Genomic DNA, 16399 nt, shown 5'->3' with positions numbered 1-16399 from the left:
CACAGACACTGAAGTCTTTTAATCTGTTTATTCACAGTAAGCAAAGCACCTCATACAAATTTTCTGAACTTTTTTTTGTATGTAAACTTTAACTGTTGACATTCTCATACCAAGTCTTTCATCTGGGACCTACATTGTCTCACAAGTGAGCCAGAAAGAGCCTCAAAGCCAAAAAAAATAAAACTACAAACCCACATCCCTGCTTCATTAAAGATGTCTTTAATGCTCTGTGTATTAAAGTGTTAAGCTTCACCATGAACCCATTGTTAAATAAACAATTCTGATTGTGTGATAAAAGCAAAGAATCCATAAACGCTATTAACACTTGAACAATATGGGACCCACACCTGTGGAGAATTCCCCAATGGATGCAAGATCTGATGCGATGTGATTACAGCGACCTGTCTGCACTGCTCTGGCACTAGGAGAGGCACGATATCCAACAATAGGATACATCTATTATTATAGTCAGTGAATAAAAACATTAATTGCTGGCTTTAACATGTTCCTCCTTGTCCTGTTGCTTTAGCCGGTAGTCTGACAGTGCTGCTTTTATGGCATCTTCTGCAAGCACTGAAAAAAAAAGCAGATTTTAGAGCCACTATGAGCATAATTTGGAAAACAAAAAGCATTCAGTTCATGATAACTGGGTGATTTGATTTCATATAATCATTATGTAGGTGTGATTAATACGGTCATTCATTCATTCATTCAATCTTCCATAGAGACGGGTTACACCATGAAGAATTCGCCAATCTGTTGCATGGCTAAGACATAGAAACAGAGCTATTCACACCATCATCAGTTAACCTATAGTGATGGTCAGAAGTTTACACTTATCATGGGGAGGGCTGACATTGTATTAGGGGACTTTTAATGATTTCTTTGAACTGTTCTTCTGAATTTATTATGGACTTTCTCTGATTCTCACACAGGGTTAAAAGTATACACACGGGGTCTGGTAACTGTGTTTTTGTCAAAGTCTGGAAGAAGACCCAAACTGTCACCCTTAGATGAGAGGGAATTGGTTAAGATGTTCAGAAACAACTCAGGAACTGCTGACAATTTTCATAAAATCCAGTATCGCAAGAACGCGCTGGATTTTATCATCCCCATGGCTGAAATTATATGATTTATTACAGGAAACACCTGATCTGAAAGCATAAATGTATGTGCTTTTAAACAGAGCAAGAGAAAGAATTTGTTTCGGGGGGAAAATGGTGTGCATGGTCCTGAAGCTATTTTGGACACTTAACAGCACATTTTGATCTTAAGTGGGCTGCACCAGGGAAACTCCCCTTTTTTGTTGTGAAGCTGTTTAACTACATATTTAATCCCTGAAATAGCTTAATGTAAGAAAACCCCCCAGTTTGAATCATATTTCTCAGGTTTTCTACACAATTAGGAAATGCTGCCATATTGAATTAAAGAAATCGGTCAGCATGACCCTTTATGCTTAAATGATAAGAAATTACTGTCTTTTTTTTTATTAACTGACCTAAAATACTTTGGTTTAGTATGAATGGCCACAGTGGAGATCCTTCTATTAGGAAAAGCTACAAAACTTGAAATGAAAATACCATTCACATTTTCCAAAGTCTTCCAGTGGGCCGGACTGAAGTTTTTGCTGGGTCGATTCTGCCCCCCAGACTTTATATTTGATATATGATATATATTCTGACACCCATGTCTTAAGAGGTGTTAATAACGACTGTGAACTTACTTGAGCAGTGAAGCTTGACTGGAGGAAGGCAGAGTTCTTTGGCAATGTCTGTGTTCTTGATCTTCAGAGCATCGTCAACCTGCACGGTAAAAGCAGATTCATGAGACCCTTTACAATAAAGCGGAGAAAACAGCACTTAGGGTCCATTTTTTGGTTGCCTGTACTTTGTTTGGTAATTTAACATACCGACTTCCCCTTCACCCACTCTGTTGCTAGAGAACTGGAAGCAATGGCCGATCCGCAGCCAAATGTTTTGAACTTTGCATCGACGATCTTTCCATTTTCATCCACTTGGATCTGCAAACAGCACAGAGTCAAACATCGGAATTTCAAAGACATGACAATACATTGGTTTCTGCTGCTGGCTTCCAGCTTACCTGAAGTTTCATAACATCGCCGCATGCCGGTGCACCCACCAATCCAGTCCCCACATTTTTGGAGTTTTTGTCCAGGGAGCCCACGTTTCTCGGGTTTTCATAGTGGTCCACAACCTTAGGGAGAGGTCACACTTATCAGAAAATATATATATATATATATATATATATCTGTGATCTGTTGGTGGGGCAGCTGACAGACAGGGCAGTGTTACCAGTGACAACAACAAAAAATGTCAGCTAACTCTAAGTAAGGTGACGTCAGAGGGTTTGGACGCATTTTCACTCGGTTACCTTTTTGTGGTACAAGCAGACAGCGCTCAGCTCCGGTTTGAAAATCCTCCTGCCGAAAAACAGCAGCAAGGACGAGGAGCTTCGTAGGCAGACGTTCGCCATGTTTCCAGCACCAACTGCGAACGGAAATCAACGAGTGAACACGAGGAAGCACGAACGGCTTGTGTTGACAAACAAATGAGAGAAGAAGGTTTTACACAACCAGAGAGCGCCTACTAGCGGCCACGGGCGGGGTTAGACGGTGACCCGTGTTGACGGGCTCCGCCTCTCGTCGTCCCGCTGGCTGCTAGCAGGCTGTTACCAGGCAGATAGGCTTTCCAACATGGCAGCGTCAAGCAACGCAGAGCAAACGCAGTTGCAAGATATGGAGGAGGAAGATGCAGGGATGGAGGAGAGGGAGATGGAATCGGACGAAGAAGAGGAGGAAGGCATGGGAGTGGAAAATTCAGACGAAGACGAGGAGGACGATTCGTCGGAGGACGAGAAAGAAAATGAAGCCGAGATCCAGCGACTTGAGGAGCAGGTAATTAGCCAGCGTTAGCCGAGGGGCTAATGAGAATGAATGGGTGGTAAACACGGCCAGCCACAATCGGGTTGGCAGCATTAAAGCTGTGAACTCCTCCGTCATGACATGGTAGAGTAAAGGCAGAAAATATACGTGGTGTTGGTAGCTCTCGTTAACCAAAACATCTAAATATACATCCACGTCATTTATATAGCTGTCGTGATTAGCTGCCTTGCTAATGTGCGAGGCTAATAGTTCGCGTGCCTCCTATTCACACGCGCCTTTTTTGTTGCAGTCTCAGTCTACGGCGGGATCCCAGCATTTAGTGTGGGTTAGAAAGAAAGTACAGTACAAACAAAAACAGTACACGCTGTGCTAACTTTAATGGGCGTCACGTGATCAGTGACCCCTTCACATAACATTGAATCTGCTGTAGTCTTAAGTACGGAGAATGCTTCTGCAGCGTCGCTGGTGTTGCGCTGAGTTGACTGTGTGGTAGGTGTAGCTCTCCTGCAACCTACAAATACACTCAAATATAGATCCAACTGCATGACTGTACACGAGTCCCTCTGCGAGCATCAGTGTGTGGTACTGCTGACTGTAGTGTGCTATATACAGAGATATGTTTTAAATACTCAGTCTCACTGCTGTAGCCCAAAAGTCTAACAGATCAAACTACAACCCACGAAACTACCTGAATTTTCAACCAACAACTCAACAAAATATAAACATTTGCTCTCATGAAGGATTGGGTTTAGTTTTTTAGTTTGTAGTCTTGCAGCTGTTAATAATAAAGAACAACAAAAACAATGCTATTACTCTTTAAAGAGAACTCTCATAGTTCATTAGATGAATTATAAGTGAACTTTATTTTCTTTTGTGGTGGTAATAAATTAAAATAAATAAATTAGTAAACACATAAAAGAAAGCATGGATTATTTAGGATACACTGTGTGCAGGGATTTTTTTGCATATAACCGATTTGTATTTTCACCAAAGAGATCTTGGCCTGCCAAAAAGCTTCATAAAAATATTTTTAAATTCATAGAGATATATTAAATAAGGTAACACACTTTTCCTACATGCAAACCAATTGTAGCTGTTTTATGTGTTCACCTAAGAATCAAAAGATCCCTGGTGCGATCCTGGGAGAGGTTGCGTCATGAAGGGTAAAAATTCGGCCAAATCAAATATGCGGAGCTACCTGCTGTGGCGACCTCTTGTGAATGCAAGAACAGCTTAAAGTAGATTTTACATGCCAACCGATTATGATTTTGTGCCTACAAAACCCCTGAAGTGCATTGTCACATATCTCATTTCTTCTTCATCTTTGTGTAACTCCTCAGCTGTCCATCAACGCTTTCGACTACAACTGCCATGTGGATCTTATCAAGCTGCTAAAGCAAGAGGGGGAACTTTTCCGCCTGCGAAAGGCGAGGCAGAAGATGAGTGAGCTTTTCCCTCTCACTGAAGGTCGGTGCACGGCTAACATGCTTCTGGGGTTGGAGGAATAAGCGGCTCTGCATTATTTACAACTGAAACCTTGTTTTGTTTAATCCCCCAGAGATCTGGCTGGATTGGCTCAAGGATGAAATCCGTCTGACTGAGGAGGAGCCAAACCGAGAGAAAGTATATGAGCTGTTTGAGAGAGCTGTTAAAGACTATATCTGTGAGTGCGCAACACCATCGCCACCACCTTCCGGCCTGATGATTAGTAATTACACAATCCTAACATTTAACTTTACACACACAGGCCCCGATATCTGGCTTGAGTACGCACAGTACTCGATCGGCGGTATGGGCTCACCAGGCGGAATCGACAGGGTGAGATCCATCTTTGAGAGGGCGGTGACAGCAGTGGGGCTTCACATGACCAAGGGACAGATGGTGTGGGAGGCATACAGAGAGTTTGAGAACGCCATCCTGTCCACAGTACAGGTTTGTGCGCCCGTCACTAGGACAGAGTTCATCATTCACACATAAGCTATATTTGTGTTTTTGTATTGATTGTGTACATATGCCATATTGTTTCAACCATTGTCTTAGAAATTAAAAGCTAGTGGAAATAATTTAGTTTCCATGTTAATGATGTCAAATATAACACTTCTTCAGTTCAGATTGCTGACTTGAATTCTTTCCATGTTTAACCGAATGGCTTGTGCTTTAACACCCATGTTCTCTGCTGGCTTTCCTCTCAGCCTCCCCCTGGCAGGATTCCCAGCCGTGAGGAACAAGAGATGCTGAAGACCCAGCTCGAGCGAATCCATACACTGTTTCGCCGACAGTTGGCCATCCCCTTAATGGGTAAGCATGACGTGTCTTCTGGCCAGACTGGTTGCTGTAAAATGAGACAGATTCCTGTTGCGAGAGCCATATGTCAGAAATTACCCAGTTTAAAGAAAATGATGACGCTGGCTTTTAGGATAAAATTAACGTGTCAGAGTGACGAGTGCACTCCTCATTAGTTTACTGGAGAGGTAACCGGATGGTTTGGTATCGTGTTGTTTTTCTCTGAGTGGAGAGCCGTGCCATTTCTGAAACATTTGAATCTCTAAATTTAAATAAAGCAACAGATAAAGTAGAACATTTTGCAAAACTGAAAAATGACTATCGACGGTGTGATGTAAATGTAAAATCTGTGACAACTGTGCTCTGCTGCTTTGTAGACATGGAAGGCACCTACGCAGAATATGAGGAGTGGTCCGAACATGGCGTCCCTGAGACGGTTATGCATCAGTACAAGAAAGCTGTGCAGCAGATGGAGAAGTGCAAACCGTTTGAGGAGGCACTGGTAATGCACTTTGCTAAATATGATGTCCATTCGTTCTCTGTAATGTTTTTAAATGATGTTGATCGTTTTTGTGAACGCTGCTGTTGTTTTGCTGCAGATGGTAGCAGAAACTCCCAAGTTAGCAGAATATCAGGCCTACATCGACTTTGAACTAAAGGAGGGCGACCCAGCACGGATCCAGATAACTTTTGAGCGTGCTCTGTCAGAGAACTGCCTGGTGCCAGACATGTGGGCCAAATACACCACATACCTCGTGAGTTGTTGGTCACACACACACACCCACACACACACCCCGTCTAATGTATAAAACCTTGCTGTTCATCTCGTTCTTTTTTCAGACTGTTTTAACCATTTTTAACTATCTTTCTTTCTGTGATCGTCAGGATCGTCAGCTGAAGTTCAAAGACTTGGTTCTCTCCACTCATGAACGTGCAGTCAGGAACTGCCCCTGGACCATGGGACTGTGGAAGAGCTACCTGCTTGCTCTGGAGAGGCACGGAGCCGACCATCAGACCGTGTCAGGTAAGAACACGAGCACAGCTCGAAGCTGTTCACACAAGAGCGCTCGCTGCTTTCAATATTGAAACTATTTGAACTCCTTTTTTTTTTCTTCATAACAAATACGACTGAAAAAGATTGATATGATTTTTCAGTGGAATTTAATTTGCGTTCATTCTGAATGGATGTGCATTGGTTTTAGAGACAAACTGATAATTGTTCTCATTATAAGTGATTATTTTGTTTATTTCATTTATTATAAAAAAGAATTTACAAGTATTTGTGGAAGCAATTACTAACACAGGATGAATATTAACTTAGTAATAATGAAACCACAAAGCAGAATAAACAAACTATGTTTGAGTTTAAAAAGATTGAGCTGTGTGACTAATGAAATGTGGAAAAATGTAACCTTTCTTAACCTTGCCTGACTTCCAAGTATGTAAGAGTTTAAAAAAATGATTGGATGGACTTGGCTCCATCATTATAAGATCACGTAGGCCTGCACATTTTTGTGTTTATTTTTTCTTGGAAGTTGCTAAGGGAGACCAGTCCTTATCACATTTATATTAAATGTGATGACAAAAAGGCAAAATTAGTCCATAATATGGCCTGCTCCCTGAAAAATACAGCATATTTACGATGTGAGATGGGGAAATATTTTATTTTAACTTGCAGTATAGTTATTTCTTTGTTTTCTGAAAAAAACCTGACTATCCTAATCTGGTTTATTATGACTTTTATGGTTAATGTCTACCACTGTAGCCCATAAAGAGTCATAAAACAGGCAATAGATGAAACCAAACACAACCCGAATTTTACCTTGATATTAAATCATTAGCATTATAAAGGATAATGAAAGACGTGTGCTTGTCTTTCATTCATTTTAAAACCACCTTGAATTTATTGAAAATACTAACGACCCTATGGAGAAATGTTGTCGTCTGATGTGTATTATTCTCTTTTGTCTTCCACGCAGACGTCTTTGAGAAGGCACTAAATGCAGGCTTCATTCAGGCTACCGATTACGTGGAAATTTGGCAGGCGTACCTCGACTACTTGAGGAGACGCGTGGATTTCAGTAAAGGTGAGAGCGGTTTTGTGTCATGAACATTTTGTATGTCAAAAAAACCCAAAACACAACTCAAATAATTTATTTGATGATGTGTTACCTTGTGTTTTTTTTTTTTTTTTTTGCAGAGTCAAGCAAAGAGTTAGAGGAGTTACGAGCAGCCTTCTCTCGATCTCTGGACTACATGAAACACGATGTCGAAGAGCGTAAGCAGACGGCACCGACATCTATTTTTGCTGTCTTCTTGTCCTGGTTTAGTTTTCACATTATTCACCTTCCTTTGTCACTATAGGGTTTGGTGAAAGTGGCGATCCTTCTTGTATCATCATGCAGATCTGGGCACGGATAGAGGTAAGCGGTGTTACTATGACAACCGTTTTCAGGAGCATGCAGTGTGTAGTAGTGTTGTTGGATTGTGGCGAGTAAATCAGTTAGCACAGTAGGATGAGCCAGGTCAAATCACGTAACAAAAGAAGTAAGCTTCTTTATTTAAATTAGGTCTTAAATAAAGAGTTAATATAGCTCCACAGTTTCCTACAGACATGTTTGAGTCACAGTAGAATCACTTGTAAAAAATCACCTTTACCCTCTTTGTAATGAGATGGAGGGTAAAGGTGTTCTCACTGACAACTTGGATTCAGGAGTTATTGTGTTTGTCATATAGATGTTTCCTTTTCCTTGTCAGGCGCTTCACTGCAAGAACATGCAGAAGGCCAGAGAACTGTGGGACAGCATCATGACTAAAGGAAACGCCAAGTATGCCAACATGTGGCTCGAGTACTACAACCTGGAAAGGTTTGTGAGTCTGTGACTTTGTCTTTGTCTCTTCTTCATTTACTTCTAAGTAGTGCATTATACAATATATACACCCTACATTGTTGTGCAAAGGTCTCAAGCCCACCACTCATTTCTTTATATATTGCTACCAAGGAGACAGACTTTCTTGTAGTCATTTGTAAAGCAGTCTCCGGGTTTCCTGAAGGTCTTTCAAAGACTCTCTTTGGACATTAGTGATGTGTCGGTCGCGAACGAAACGGCTCTTAGAGCCGACTCTTTGAAGTGAACGACGCGAGCCGCCTCCTTATTGGGAGTCGTGGGTTTTTTTTCCTTCTCTCACTTTATTACATTTTATGTGGAGTGAATAAATAAAAGTATATTTACGGTGGCCCCTAGAGACAAAGCACGTACAAACTCCAAAACACGTACAAAAGACAACAGAAGTGCTCCAGGATGCTAGGCGCAGTGTTGAGCTTTTGTTATCTTGTGGCTACACAAGCCAGCAAGTACCAACGACCGTATTTGGTGTGTGGTAGTAACAGGTAAATGAACATTTTTTTAAATTATTTGAATATATATGAGTGCTTGTGTATAAATACACAAACAATACACACATGCTTTCAATTGTGTAATTTAAGTGATCTAGTAGCTCTGTTTTGGAAGTTCAGGTAACGCTAGAAATGTGCTTTGGAGCTTGGACGTGCTTTGTCTCTTGGGGCCACCGTATATATTTATATATAAATATATCTAAATAAAACCACAGGGTTTTTTTTTTTTACACTAGTAATTCCTTTTGTGCATAATTTTATATTGTTGTTAATAATAAATTAATTAAAGCAACAAAACGACCTGAAGAGCCGGTTGGGAGCCGAAAGAGCCGGTTCTCTAAAAAGAGCCAGAAATCCCATCACTGTTGGACATTGGCTGCTTTCTCGCTCATTTTCAGTCCAGACTATTTAGCTGACCACATTCAGAAGAATGTCTTTTTGTTGTTGAAGCGTTATTTCAATCTATGAAAAGAACCAAATATAACACAATTTGAAAGTTACAAGGTAAGAATTTTGCACAGACAAACAAGGTGATTTCCAACCAGCTAGAACTTGGCATATCTCAACATGTGTGCCCTTAAAAAAAACAATGAAACTGGACAAGTGGATGACAACAGAAAAAGTGTCGGGCTTAAAAAACTATGCAGAGCAGATGAACAGTATCTGTTATTTACCGGCAGTTTGTCCAAATGTATTTGACTGCACATCGTTTCACAGTCAACATGTTGACTGCACACTCACAGTACATACATGCAGTACATGTCAGTGTAATTGGAATTTTCAGTGTGCGAGTTAGACGGGACATGCCTGACTGGGAAAAACTTTCTAACTAACTAAAAAAATGGGTGTGCTTGATGGTTTTTGCTTTTTTTTAATCTTCAGGTCATACGGGGACTCGATTCACTGTCGAAAAGCTCTCCACAGAGCAGTTCAGTGCACCTCAGACTACCCGGAGCATGTATGTGAAGTCCTGCTCAGCTTTGAGAGAGTGGAAGGTGAGCCTCAAACTAAAAATGATTATAAATTCATTATAAATCATTATTTTTAAGAAAAGGGAGAATTTGACACAGTATGGCTTTATACTACACGTTCCCACCTACAGGTTCTCTGGAGGACTGGGACTTCGCTGTGCAGAAGACAGAGACCCGGCTGAACAGGATTAATGAACAGCGAGCGAAGGTAGGAGCAGTACTGCACCGGCCAGGTGTATCGTTTGGCTGCCTTTGGCTAATGTTACCATGTTCTGACCATCTGTTAGGCAGCTGAGAAAGAAGCCAACCTGGCTCGGCAAGAGGACGAGAGAGCTGAGCAGCGGCGGAAAGCCAAGGTAGAAAAGAAGGCTCAGAAGAAGGTCCAGAAGGGAACGCGAGCTGGGGAGAAGAGGAAAGCAGAACAGGACGATTATCAAGATGAATGGAATGAGGACGCAGGTGAAATAGACTCCTTAGCTGATGGACTAATTATTTTTTTAACCAAAACTAAGTGTGATTCTAACTTTTTGTTTCTCTGTGACATAACAAGGTCCTAAAAGGCACAGAGGAAACGCTGACCAACCCACAGATGAGTACATGGAGACAGAGACTGGACTCTTTGGAAAGGCCACGCCCCCTGGATATAAGCCTGCTCTGCCTGCTACTAAAAAAGCCCCACAAGGAGCAGCAGCAGCAGCTCCGTCTGCCCAGAGGCAGAACGAAGACAACCCGGAGCTTCGAAATGACAACAGCAGCGTGTTCGTCAGCAATCTGGCGTACACCCTGGAGGAGCCAGAGGCGAAACTCAGGACGCTGTTTGAGACCTGTGGTCCAATCAAGCAGATTCGCCCAATCTTTACTGGTAAAGGAAGCTTCAGAGGCTACGGTTATATACAGTTTGAATCCCCAGTGTCAGTCCCTGAAGCCCTGAAGCTGGACCGACGGGACGTGGAGGGCAGGCCCGTGTTTGTGTCACCCTGTGTCGACAAAAACAAAAATCCTGACTTTAAGGTAAGCGTGGCTCAGTTCCTGCATTTGTGTTGAACTTAGACGCCTCATCATTTTTATTCATTTAATACAGCTATCAATGCCACTTCACCAAGTCCAAGATTATTATTGTAGGGGGTAAAATATTGTGATTCATCAATTCAATTCGTTTTTCATCCAGCTTGGCTAACATGATTGGAGCATGCAGTGCAAAGTGATATCTTTACGCTTATGTCCTTGTAGGTGTTTAAATACAACACGATGATGGAGAAACACAAAATTTTCATCTCTGGACTGCCGTTCTCGTGCACTAAGGAGCAGCTGGCGGAAATCTGCAAAAATCACGGCACCGTCAAAGAAGTTCGTTTGGTCACGTATCGCTCAGGAAAACCCAAGGTGAGGAATAAAGAGCACAGCGGTGAGATGATGGAGCTAGTGATCGCTGCCTTCGACCCACACGCAGGGCAAAGTTGTAGGTGTGTTAACCCTCTTATGCTGTGTGGCTCTGCAGGGTCTGGCATATGTTGAGTTTGCAGATGAAACCCAGGCCTCTCAGGCAGTGCTGAAAATGGACGGCATAGAAGTGGAGGGCAACAAAATCTCTGTTGCTATAAGCAACCCTCCTCGCAGAAACACGATAGATAAGCCTGGGTCGAGCAGGCCCACGGGAGACGCCATGCCTCGCCAGGTGTACGGAGCGTAAGTTTCCCAAAACGTTTCTCCCACAAAATGTTTGCAATTGCTCTTCCCTGATTCCCAGATCTATATTGGTAATAAAGACAGGAAACAAATTCAACTGTTTTCCTTTTTTTTTTTTTTCCCAGGAGAGGGAAAGGACGCACCCAGCTCTCCATGCTCCCTCGTTCCCTCCACCGACAATCCGTGCCCGCCGGGAAAGTGGAGAACGGGAGCGCTGCGGACGGAGAGCCAGCCAGCGCAGCAGGAAATGCAGCCGGAGAGCCGAAGCAGTTGTCAAATTCAGACTTTGCCAAGATGCTCCTCAACATGTGAGAAGACCGGCAAGAGCGTGACGACCGCCTTCACACTGAAAGCCATCTTGTGTCCTTACAAATGGATGTCCTTGATTAATTTTTTTTTCTTTTTCGTAACCGGTTACCTGATGTCCCTTTAATCCCGGTCATGCTCTCACCATCCGTTCTGCGAGGTTGCCTTAAATCCCCATCACGAGCCCTTTTCAAAGAGCGTTTCGGATTGTTTTTGATGGGTGTGTTTTGAAGATGGCAGCCAGGATGTTTTATTAAAAGTGTATCATATTTGTGTGTAAATATACTGTATCTAAAATTGTTGCAAGGTTTCCTTTTTTTGTTTTTCTCTTTTGTTTTTGTTGTTGTTGTTGTTGTTGTTGTGCACTGTAAGGGATTTTAACAGAAGCATATGGGAGAGTATTTTTTTAAATATTCAAAACAGCCAAACTTGTGAATGTTGTTTTAAATAGGTATATGCAAAAGTTTGGACGTGGTGTAATATAGTCGGTGTGTGTACATAATGTTGGATGTGCTAGTGGTGAAAAGACACTCTCCAGATGTTTTTAAGGAGCCGAAATAGTTTTATTTCCTGACCTTCTAGTACAGCTGATTCATTATTTTTTATGTAACATCATCACTGAGTCACCGTCAACTACTAATGTCCAGTATTATTATGCTATAGAGACCTCTAAAGCTACCGTCAACAAAAAAAACAAGACCTTTTAAGACGGTGTGAAAGCTGCTGTCCTGCAGCACACAGCTGATGCTTGAGTTAGTGTTCACAAATCTGTTTTAAGTAAACCCTGCTTATATTTTTTATGTTTCCATGCGTGGCCCGTCTGTTCAGGTGGAGAACGTCAGTCACCTTTAAAGAGGAACGAAGGGTACCTGCCTGAAATTTAAGAGGGTGCACATAAGCAGGAAGCTGGTGATTCTGAAGTGCTTTGATGGCAGGAAACACCTGGCTTCAAGTGGGCTTCGTGAGCCTGTAGTCTATCACTCAGAAAGAAGAAAGGCTTTGTCCTTCAAGACAGTTTTCAGTCATTAGTTTTGTCTACATTGGCGAATTTTTAATTGGCTTTCAGATTATTTGATGTTAACCCTTAGTGAAAATTACCACAGCAGATTATTTAGTAAAAAAGAGCCACTTGCAGCACTCTAACATTTAATATTGAAAGAAGAAGTAAAAAAAAAAAAAAAGTGTGAATATAAACTCGAGCTGTTTTTATAAGTGCGGTTTGGTTTTCTTTAGTCGACGGCACTCTGGAAAAACAAGAGGATGGTCAGAATCTATGCAGTTCCCATTTCAGTAATCCCATGTTTCAGGGGGTCGATCAGCTGTCCACTTGTCTTGTTTTACACATTAATAAAATTCTGTTTGTGTACATGATACTCGGTAAACACGTTTTTTTATAAAAAAAAAGAAAAAAGGTCAGCATAGTTTGTGATGAATCTTAAGTTTTCAAAACATGTAATACAAGCTGTATGTATTGCTCTCACCGCAGTGGCCTAATTTAAAAAAAAAAGTTGAAGTTGTAGAAGTCACCTTCTGTTTTGTCTATACTAAAAAGGTTGTATTATGTGCATTGCCGTTTGTATAATTTCTATAGTCAGTGTTTTACATTTGGAATAGAGGTAAATAATAAAAGGCTATTTTTTGTTTGTTTAATCTCAGTATTTATTTTTGTGCTTTTTCACTTTCATTCTTTGAAACCATGTCATGTTTCTTTTCCCTCCCTTCTTTTCTGGTCTGAAACTCGTTTTAATAAAGTCATACAAATGATGCCCGACTTTGCTCATTGTAGACCACTTTTATTTTAAAATAAATAAGAAAATACAGGAAAGTGCATTACAGTGTCTGGAGACATCATCTTTACGTCAAAGAACTAAATGTTCACCGTGCACATCCGCAGTTGAAACTGAAGATTCAAGTCCGACAGAAATCTTGTTTTGTTTCCTCCTCGTAATATGATGGAGAATTAAAACGCCTAAACTCTCCCACAACACGACTTTTCATTGCGTGGGAAAATTAGGGTGTGGTAAAGCAAACCTGACACGACAAAAAGCAAATTTCAGTTCACCTTCCTGAAGCAGGCTGATGAATTCAGCAGGCACAGAATCCAAACTGTGAGGAGGGAATGATGGGTATGATGTGGACAAAGGAATTCACATTTTATGATGGAGCTCTAAAATGAAATGACATCTATGTTTGCATGCCAGTGTTGCCATGCTCCTGTATCCCTACCCTATGCTCAGTTGTGGAATGGGATGGTCTGCTTGCAGTCGAAACAGGTCTGGTCCTGGCCTGCTCCCGGCAGCCCCACGGCGTGCTCCGTAGTAGAAATCAACAACGTGTCCAAAGTTATTTCTGTACATTTGGCTATAAAGCGGATGAAGGGCCGCACATCACCCTCGTTGGCTGTGTCCAGAGCGGCGTAGTATTCAGCCCGTTGTTCCTTGCGGATAGTAATTGGTGGGTATCTCGCTTGCATGAGCACGAGGTTCATGAGCAGCCGCGACGTACGTCCGTTGCCGTCAACAAATGGGTGTATGTACACCAGTTTATAGTGGGCGAGTGCAGCGTATTCCACGGGGTGAAGCTGCAGCGCCTCGTCGGAGTTGAGCCACTGAACGAGCTCCTGCATGTGTCTCTGCAGGTCCCGAGGGTGAGGAGGGATGTGGTGGCCCACAAACACCTGATTGGTGCGCAGCCTCCCTCCCTCCACGGGGTCTACGTAGCCGAGCACCCGCCGGTGGATCTCCAGGATGTCGTTGACGGTGATGGCTCCTGATCTGGACAACAGCGTCGTGTTGATGTACTTCATGGCCGCATCCACCCCGATCGCCTCGTTCTGCTCCTGCAGGCTCTTTCCGGGGACGGCGTAACGCGTCTCAATGATATGACGGATCTCTGACAGCGTGAGCGTGCTGCCTTCGATGGCCACGGTGTGGTAGATGTGGTGGTAGTAGGTCTCCTCCATCACTCGGCGGAATGCAGAGTTCCCTTTAGGAATGGACATAAGCTGGCGCACTTTACTGTCGATGATGCTGAAGTAACGCTGATCGATCTCTTCCACCAGGGGAAGGGTCCGGTCTCGGCTAACCAGAGCTCTCTCGTTGCACGGTGAGATGGCCAGGGCCTTGGTGTACAGGTGATCTGCCTGGACGACATCCTTCTCCTCCTCTAAAATGGTCCCCAGCTCCGTCAGGGCATCCACGAAGTCTGGGTTCATGCTAAGTGCATGCACCAGCAGCTTGTGAGCCTTCTCCCTCTTCCCAAGTTTCTTCATCTCCTGAGCCAACTGCAGTGCAGCTTTGGCCTCCAGCTCCATCTCTGCAATCACGACATGATTGACAGGGTGAGCAGTGAAGATGCAGTAAAACAGCAGGTCATGTCATGACAAAATATGAATTAATTAATTAATTAATTAATTAAAAAAAACGTTATTACACTTGGATGAACTAGAATTTTCAACAACTTCAGAAATCATTCAGGGAACTAATATTCAATTTAAAACACTGAAGCCGCAAATTTGTTATTTTTACATTTAGTTGATGTGCTTCCTCTTTTTCCTTAACAGTTCGCTGGTCTTCACAGTTAGAAAACAGTGTGAAAATACCTACAATTTGCAGAGGTTTTGGAGAATTACAAGCTGACGTCTTCACAATGTCATCATTCAGAAATCCCAACATACAGGAAAAACCAATACGATCAGAGCTTGAAAGCGATAAAGGGAACGCAGTTTTCTCTATAAATTTGTTAAATTAAGCCCTACATGAGTTCACACGGGCCTTCTTTCTCGACATATGGTTAACATTGTTCTGCATATGGCACTAAGCTGACCTCCACAGTAAATAACGTGAGTGTACCTTTGGTCGGCTTGGGCCTCTGAGGCAGCAGATCAAGAGCAGTGAAGGGGACGGTGAGGCTGGTGGACTGCACAGCTGGATGCTGCTGTGGACTTCCCCACAGCTGGCAGCGGAGCAGAGCGATGCCTCTCAGGGAGGCACAGCACTGATCCTCCACCCCAACCATGGGCATCAGGAGCGCCACGAGTGAGCCGAGGGCGATGCAAAGCAGCGGGCCCCATCCTCCTAGGACACGGGCGCTGTAGTAACTCCACACCTTCACAGCAGCCATGAGGAGCCCTGGTTAAATCCTCCATCTTCTGGTGTAATGCCCCCCATCTAATTTCACTCCAGCATGGAGACCCGAAAGGTGGCGAACAGGAGGAAAACGAACAGCATAGCAGCTGCCGCGAGAGATCAACTAAACGAGACAACTTTTAACGCCCGTAAGTTAGGAAGCAAGCTACCTTTAGCTACAAACGGAGGCTCTAAACCTTAAGCTAACTTAACGACCAAACGGCGGCTGTCTTTTTGTCAGAGTCGGAACAGCTGTACACATAATACACACATCACCAACTTCCTTAGGCTCAACGTTTGAACATCCTCGAATATCATTGGTCCGAAGTGTATTGAAGGGCAGAGCCGATTGGGTGAAAATACAGCAATACAACTCTCGTTTCGTAGCCGTCCCTGATTGGCTGAGTCATGGAAACCTTTTCCCCGAGTTTTACCTTTCAGGGACAAGAGCGACATTATGTAATCAGTAGGTATCTAATGTAATCTAATTTATTTTTTAGTTATGGGGTATTTTAAACATGTAAAAGAAGAAACAAATCCTATTTAAAGCCCCTCTATTGCCAAAGATCAAGGCTGTAGAGAAATCTTGAAACACAACTGGGTACTTATTTTGTAGTTATTTGAAAGCATTATATAAATTAGCGTTCATTTCTGTGTTCAGTGGGATCTCAAGCTACATGTTTAGAATCTCCACACAAATTAGATTTTTAAAAATTCACAAAAGTTT

At 42.6% G+C, this 16399-nt stretch overlaps 3 protein-coding genes across 4 annotated transcripts; 1 reads left to right on the top strand and 2 right to left on the bottom strand.

Moving 5' to 3' along the window:
* Nucleotides 1–13: 13 nt before the first annotated feature.
* iscu (iron-sulfur cluster assembly enzyme) lies at nt 14–2561 on the bottom strand. Of its 2 annotated transcripts, XM_040019329.1 has the most exons (6): nt 2392–2561; nt 2101–2214; nt 1910–2020; nt 1724–1802; nt 476–573; nt 14–424 (listed from the first exon to the last, which is right to left on the bottom strand). In XM_040019329.1, exons 1-5 carry the CDS (start codon nt 2491–2493, stop codon nt 485–487), a joined length of 495 nt encoding a protein of 164 aa, XP_039875263.1. In that variant the 5' UTR covers nt 2494–2561; the 3' UTR covers nt 14–424; nt 476–484. The 2 variants fall into 2 exon arrangements, with proteins under 2 accessions (XP_039875263.1, XP_039875262.1); XM_040019328.1 differs by having other exon boundaries at nt 14–573; nt 2392–2560.
* A 78-nt stretch (nt 2562–2639) lies between these two features.
* sart3 (spliceosome associated factor 3, U4/U6 recycling protein) lies at nt 2640–12936 on the top strand. The gene is made up of 19 exons (XM_040019324.1): nt 2640–2914; nt 4243–4369; nt 4461–4565; nt 4650–4834; nt 5095–5200; nt 5563–5687; nt 5785–5940; nt 6071–6209; nt 7165–7272; nt 7386–7463; nt 7550–7608; nt 7943–8052; nt 9465–9577; nt 9685–9761; nt 9841–10012; nt 10104–10564; nt 10784–10936; nt 11052–11239; nt 11365–12936. Exons 1-19 carry the CDS (start codon nt 2714–2716, stop codon nt 11549–11551), a joined length of 2850 nt encoding a protein of 949 aa, XP_039875258.1. The 5' UTR covers nt 2640–2713; the 3' UTR covers nt 11552–12936.
* Nucleotides 11886–15984, bottom strand: ficd (FIC domain protein adenylyltransferase). Its single transcript, XM_040019325.1, has 2 exons — nt 15397–15984; nt 11886–14860 (listed from the first exon to the last, which is right to left on the bottom strand). The coding sequence occupies exons 1-2, from the start codon at nt 15665–15667 to the stop codon at nt 13779–13781; spliced, it is 1353 nt and encodes a 450-aa protein (XP_039875259.1). The 5' UTR covers nt 15668–15984; the 3' UTR covers nt 11886–13778.
* Between the last annotated feature and the right edge of the window lie 415 nt (nt 15985–16399).

Source organism: Simochromis diagramma, unplaced genomic scaffold (assembly GCF_900408965.1).
Source record: "Simochromis diagramma unplaced genomic scaffold, fSimDia1.1 OVJJ01000822.1, whole genome shotgun sequence".
In the NCBI taxonomy this organism is placed as follows: Eukaryota; Metazoa; Chordata; class Actinopteri; order Cichliformes; family Cichlidae; genus Simochromis; species Simochromis diagramma.
Note: the sequence above shows the minus strand (reverse complement) of the source record. Positions and strands in the feature narration are given on the sequence as shown.